This window comes from Orycteropus afer, unplaced genomic scaffold (genome assembly GCF_000298275.1).
Source record: "Orycteropus afer afer isolate SDZICR_OR568_19922 unplaced genomic scaffold, OryAfe1.0 scaffold00046, whole genome shotgun sequence".
Taxonomy (NCBI): Eukaryota; Metazoa; Chordata; class Mammalia; order Tubulidentata; family Orycteropodidae; genus Orycteropus; species Orycteropus afer.
The window spans coordinates 12,303,271-12,310,263 of record NW_006921633.1 but is presented as its reverse complement, the minus strand read 5'-3'; the positions used below and the strand labels follow the sequence as shown (position 1 = coordinate 12,310,263).

The following is a 6,993-nucleotide window of genomic DNA, read 5'->3' as shown; positions in this document are numbered from 1 at the left end:
TGTTGAACTGCCCTTACATCCCTGGGATAAATCCCACTTGGTGATGGTGTTTAATCCTTTCAATTCACTGTTGGATTCAGTTTTCTAGTATTTTCTTGAGGATTTTTCATCTCCATTCATATGAGATATTGGCCTGTAGTTTTCTTTTCTTGTGGTGTCTGATTTTGGTATTAGGTTAATGATGGCCTCATAAAATGAGTTGATAAGTTTTCCTTTCTCTTACAATTTTTGACAGAGTTTGTGAAGAATTAGTATTAAGTCTTTAAATATTTGGTAGAATTCATCTGTGAAAACATCTGGGCTCGGGCTTTTCTTTGTTGAAAGATTTTTGATTATTGATTCAATCTCTTATTATAGGTCTGTTGAGATTTTCTATTTCTTCTTGAGTCAGCTTTGGCAGTTGTGTTTTCCTAGGAATTTGTTCATTTCATCTAAGTTGGCTAATTTATTGCCATAATTGTCGAACGTATTCCTTCGTATTTTTTTTCCCCCGGAAGGTTGACAGTAATGGTCTTTCATTTCTCATAAGCAATTTGAGTCTTCTTTTTCCCTAAGGAGCCTTGATGGTGCAGTAGTAAGTGTTTGCCTGCTAACTAAAAAGTAGGTGGTTCAAACCCACAGGCAGCGCTGTGGGAAAAAGATAAGGCAGTCTGCTTCTGTAAAGATTTAGAGCCGTGGAAACTGTATAGGGCAGTTCTACCTTGCCCTTTAGGGTCGCTATGAGTTGGAATTGATTCAATGGCAGTGGGTTTGGTTTTTGTTTGGCTCTTTTCTTAGTCAGTCTAGCTCAAGTTTGTCAATTTTGTTGATCTCTTCAAAGGACCAACTTCTTGTATCATTTTTCTGTATATTTTTCTATTCTCTAGTTAATTTCTGCCCTAATATTATTTTTTCCCATCTGTTTACTTTAGGTTTAGTTGTTCTTCCTTCTTGTCTTAGGATGGAAAGTTAGGACAGGAATGCATAGGAAAGAAGGACATAGGGAAAAGTTAACCACAGGGAGGAAGTGGGAAAAGAGCTGTTACTTTATGGGGATAGCAATCAATATCATGAAATGAAATGTGTATAAACTGCTATATGAAAAATGAATTTGCTCTGTAAACTTTCACCCAAATCACAATAAAGACTGAAAAGAAAAAAGGAAAAGAAAAGAAAAACAAAGCAAGAAGAATGTATATCCTCTACTGTTGGAGTACTCTACAGAAATGTTTGGTCTAGTTGGTTTATAGTGTTGTTTCAAAACTTCTATTTTATTGTCTTCTATGTCATTGTTCTTTTAAAATGAGGTTTTGAAGTCTCCAACCATTATTGTTGAATTATCTCCCTTCATTTCTGTCAGTTTTTTGCATCATGAATTTTTAAGCTGCTTTTAGATGGGTTGTGCATAAACCCACCAGCCACTCCACAGAAGGAAGATTGGGCAATCTACTTCTGTAAAGATTTACCACCTCGGAAACCCAAAGTGATTGCTGAGTCATAATCAAGTCGATGGCAGTGAGTTTGGTTTCATATGTTTACAATTGGTAGATCTTCCTGATGGATTGACACTTTTTTTATCATTATGTTTCTATTTCTAGCAACTTTTTTTTTGGTTTCCAAGTCTATTTTGTCTGTTAGTATGGCCACTTCGGTTTTCTTACGGTTTCTGTTTGCTATCTTTTTCTATCCTTTTACTTTCAATCTATTTGTATCTTTGAATCTAAAGTGTGTCTCCCGTGAACCACCCTCACCTTCCCAGCCCAGCTCAATCTTTACTCCTTTCCAGACACCCAGTTATCTCATCTCTCAGACCCTTCTCCCCAACTAATCTCAGCCAGATTTTCAACCAAACCCTCTAAGGTATAGTGACTAAAAATTTGAAAACCAGTTGTTGTCAAGTGATCATGACTCCTGAGACCCCACGTGTGTCAGAGTAGAACTGTGTTCTGTTGTGTTTTCAATGGTTGATTTTGTAGAAGCTGAACATCAAGTCTTGATTCCAAGGTACCTCTGGATAGACTTGAATTTCTGACCTTTCAGTTCGCAGCCAAGCAGTTAACCGTTTGAGACATTCAGGGATTCATTACCAAGATAACAGTATTTAAAACAATATTAAAATTACAAAAGTTCACTTTGTAACAAAACTACTTTTCCAAGAGGGGAAAAAAAACCTGTCATCTGGAGCACATCTAGTTTTTTCCTGAGAAGATGGAATAATTCAGATTAAGGAACTTTTTAAACAACTTCTGTCATTAACACATTTATTTCAATTAAAGAGATGCAAATTAAGAATTAACATTAAGGTAAAAACCACAAAATATTCTGCAAACAAAATGCTATTAACAGTTTTCTTAAAATGTTTGTGGTACCTGTGCTAGGTATTACAGACATTAATAAGACAATACATTGTGAAGAGAATCAAATGCTGATAAACACTAGCTTATCAAGAAATCCATTCAGTGGTACAGTTCTCCCAGGGGAAAAGGAATCTTTTTGTTGTTATTGTTGTTCTGTTTTCTACCATCAGTTAAAAATCAAAAGTGTGTATTTTTCTCTTCTAGTTGTGACTGTCACAGCACTGTTCACATACACAAACCCAAACTCTTTTCTCAGAGAATACAGTAAACTACATGAAGACTCTGGTATTTAACATGGCTTACATACAATGTACTACAAAACATTTTTTGAAAATAAAAATATTATAATCTATTTCAAAAGCATCAAACAATTGAAAAATATAGCAACTGGAACAAAATTTCCAAACAGAAGTTCAAAGACCTTGGCAAATCCATACATAAAACATAAAATAATATTTAGCTTCATATATTAACTAAAGTACTCACTTAAAATAGTGATTTCTGTACATTTAAAATGCGTGTGACACTTCAACATTTCAATAGAAATTGCCGTTTTGTCACACATTATCAAAGTCTGTTATCATATTTAAATAATTTGGAGAATTTCAATTATAAGGCAAATGAATACTAAAAAATAAAAACAATGGATCTTTAAGTTTTTCAGAGACCTACACGTAAGTAATATCCAAACACATAATTTATCATATGCTTATGGTTTGGAATAAATTTTCCCTGAGCACACTTCCTGCCTGCTTAGAAAAATTAAAACATGATCTACTAAATATAATTTCATAGTGATTTTTCTTAAACATATGCAAATTTCCACCCATCAAATGTATCTGGGAACTTGTTTTAGATATCTCTAAAGTAACTGGTAATTTTAACTGTTTTAAAGGGCTACTTGAACGGCTACAGAAATATGTTGGCTTTTAGAGCCCTGAGCACTGAACAGCTGGTGTCAATTGAAATGATTTACTTTCCTAAAACTATCATCAGTTATTTTAACAAATTTAGAATGCCACTGGCTTCACAGAGGGAAGAGATAATAATAATCAGTAATTCTAGTTCAACTGAACAATAGACAAGTATTAAAAACCAAAAGAAAAAAAAAAGTTGGGTTAACATTGTGCTTTCCATGGAGTAATGCTGAAAAAAATGAGCCCTTCCGTCCAACACAGGAAATACCTCACCTTCAAACTTTATTTAATGCAGTCTTGAGATCTGCCATTCCTTAATGTTCATGCAAACTTACAAAGAGCATCATCGTGCTTCTCTAACTTTCTAAGATCTTAAAAATATCTTAGCTACTTAAAAGTTTAGGTCTTGTCCTCTTCCAAATAAATAAATTAAAAATAATAAATCTTAGGGGTTTTAAGTATGCACATTTAAAAATAATTCTTTTCTACATCACCTAGCATCATAGTAAAAGGAAATTAGATTTTATAAGTTTTATATTTACAATTAGATTTTCATTAAGACCTAACTATATATTTCTCTTAGCATTATGCTTTATGTGGCTTGCAAGAATAATAACTTAAAATGTTTAGGAGTAATCCTTCTGAAGATCTTCAAGACATGAGCAATTTCAGATGTCCAGTTGTATGCCTTCTGCCTTATTAGGTACATCACACAGTGCTCTATGCAGGACGCCCTTGACCAAAACGACTTTTAGACCTAGATTTTTTAAAAAGAAAAGGAGGTCAGAGTCACTTCTAAAACACAGAAAGTTGCTGTTGCTTTACATTACGTTTGCCTGACAGTATCAAAGCTTAATGAAACTTCATGTAGCCCTATGACACATGTTCTAAAACACTTGATGTGAGATATATTTTGGAATTCAAGTATTTTTTACTGTTTGAGAGACATTATGGCACATATACTTTGATTTATGGATCTGGAACAGCATCTCATGGTCAAACACATTCATATTTCTTCAGTGAAAGAAATGAAAATTTACATTAGGTGAGATAAAACTATAACTAGCATCACGGCATCTCAGTTCAAGTTTGAATTGCCTCAAATGTGTGAAAAAAAGCTTGGCTTTCTGAACCTTCTACATTTCAGAGTTGCCAATAGGCATTTGGATTTAAAGGATTAATGTTCAAATCTCAATAACTGTTAATACTAACAGAAAATTTGTGATGTAAAATGATATAAGACCTAACAGATTTTAAGAGAAATAAAATAATGGGAAAGAATTTAATGATTTATGTAAAAGAATAATATATAATCAACAAATGGTATAAAAATTCTGCTAACTCACAGTAGCACCATAGCTTTACATTTTATCAGCTGCTGGCTCAATAAACAGAAAATTTTTAATGAAAACAAAACTATACATAAAGAAACCCCTCAAAATTCAGGTAAATGAAGGTTTAGTTACACTCAGATAAACACAAGGTTTTGTTTTTAATATAAGTATAGATTTTATACTTACAAATATTATTTAATCAGAATCTTACCAAAGCTCAAAATGAATCAACAGGCTCTGATTACTATTTTGATGATCTAATTCTTGAAACAAAAGACAAGTTCAAATGATGCACTCTAAGAAAAAGATTCCTTCAGAGCCAATGGCATTCTCAGTGTGAGTGTGCTGATCTACCTTGTGTTCTTCTCTGAGCTGGTCTGCCTTGCACTGACTGGCACTGAGGCCTTGATTTGTGCTTCAAGCCTGGAATAAATACCTCCTGCAAACTGTAGAGTAAAGGAGAACATTGTATTACCCTTACAGCATCAACAGAAGCTCTGCTTATTAAAATGGCATTATATTTTAAGCTTAGAAGTAATTTTATTTTTGATTTCTTGCATTCTAGTGTATTGAGGTATAATGTACATACAGTAAACCATTTCTAGTGTACAGTTTTGAGTTGTGACAAACACATACAGTTGTATAACTACTGTCACAATGAAGATGCAGAACAGTTCTATCACTCCAAAAAACCCCCTTATAACCTTATGAATTCAAGCTATCACCTACTTCCAACCCCTGGCCACTACTGATCTGTTTTGTATTTTCCAGAGTATTATATAAATGGAATCATACATTATGCAGCCCTGTGAGTCTGGCTTCTTTCACTTAGCATAATGCACAGGAAATTCATCCATACTGTTGCATTTATCAGCATTTCCTTCTTTTTTAAATATACCACAGTTTATCAACTTACCAGGTAAAGGACTTTTGGACTGTTTCTAGTTTATGGTGATTATGAATAAAGCCTTTGTGATAGTTGGAGCTGTGTGTCAACCTGGCTGGACCATAATTCTGTGTGGTTTGAGCTGCTGTGGTGTGGTTGTTCCCATGATGGGATCAGATGACTATGTTTTGAGCGGCTAATCTGTTGAAAGGGAGTTTCCCTAGGGGTGTGGCCTGCTTCCAGTATATCTGTGGACATCCTGGGACAAGAGACATTCTTCTGTGGATTGGGATTCTGTTGTGCTGCCTACAACTATCTGTGAGTGAACAGTCCACCATTCGGCCTGGAGATCTTGGATTCCTCATTTGTTGGAGTCAACAGCTGGTGTACTGCCTGCCAGCCTTGAGCTCCTCAGCCCCTGCAGCTGCAAGAGTCGGGAAAAGCCTCCAGCTTGACGTTTGATCCAGGAACTTTGGACTTGCCAGCTTCTGTAAGTGTGTGAGCCATTTTCCTAAAATAAATATCTCTCTCTCTCTCCATATATATATATATATATATATAAGCTTTACTGGTTTTGTTTCTCTTGAGAACCCAGTCTAACACATTTGGTACCGAGAGTGGTTCTAGAGAGACAAAATCAGAAGGATGGGCTTCCTAAATTGGTTCTCCAGTTTGATTAATGTTAAAGACACTAGTGACCCTGCCTCTGTTAGTAAAGAGGGCCCTGCTAATCTGTGGTGTGATCCACCGTCATGGCATCCCACACAGCACTGCTTCGGATCAAGGAACTCATTTCACAGCAAATGAAGTGCAGCAATGGGCTTATGCTCATGGAATTCACTGGTCTTACCATGTTTCCCATCATCCTGAAGCAGCTGGCTTGATAGAATGATGGAATGGCCTCCTGAAAACACAATTACGGCGCCAGCTAGGTGGCAATACTTTGAGGGGTTGGGGCAATGTTCTCCAGGAGGCTGTATATGCTCTAAACCGGTGTCCAATATATGGTTCTGTTTCTCCAATAGCCAGGATTCACGGGTCCAGGAACCAAGGGGTGGAAACGGGAGTGGTACCACTATTACCCCTAGTAACCCACTCAAAAAATTTTTGCTTCCTGTCTCTGGTACCCTCTGTTCTGCAGGTCTGGAGATCTTAGTCCCAAGGGAGGAACACTCACATCTGGAGACACAATACTGATTGCATTGAACTGGAAATTAAGAATGCCAGCTGGTCATTTTGGCTTCCTCATGCCTCTGGATCAACAGACAAAGAAGGGCATTACTGTACTATCTGGTGTGATAGATCCTCATTAACAAGGGGAAATTGGATTGGCTTTACATAATGGAGGTAAAGAAGAATATGTCTGGAATACAGGAGATTCTTTAGGACGTCTCTTACTACTCCCATGCCCTGTGATTAAAGTCAATGGAAAATTACAGCAACCCAATTCTGATATGACTGCTAATGGCCCAGACCCTTCAGGAATGAAGGTTTGGGTCACCCCACCAGGCAAAGAACCA

At 36.0% G+C, this 6,993-nt stretch overlaps 1 protein-coding gene across 1 annotated transcript in view; it reads right to left on the bottom strand.

The window, feature by feature from the left end:
• Positions 1-3,973: 3,973 nt before the first annotated feature.
• Positions 3,974-6,993, bottom strand: part of SANBR (SANT and BTB domain regulator of CSR) — an 88,350-nt gene continuing 85,330 nt past the window's right edge. Inside the window, exons 19-20 of the mRNA XM_007938044.1 lie at positions 4,942-5,033; positions 3,974-4,010 (exon numbers count right to left, since the gene is read on the bottom strand). Of these exons, the coding sequence (XP_007936235.1) occupies positions 3,974-4,010; positions 4,942-5,033 (129 nt within the window). The remainder of the gene's footprint in view (positions 4,011-4,941; positions 5,034-6,993) is intronic.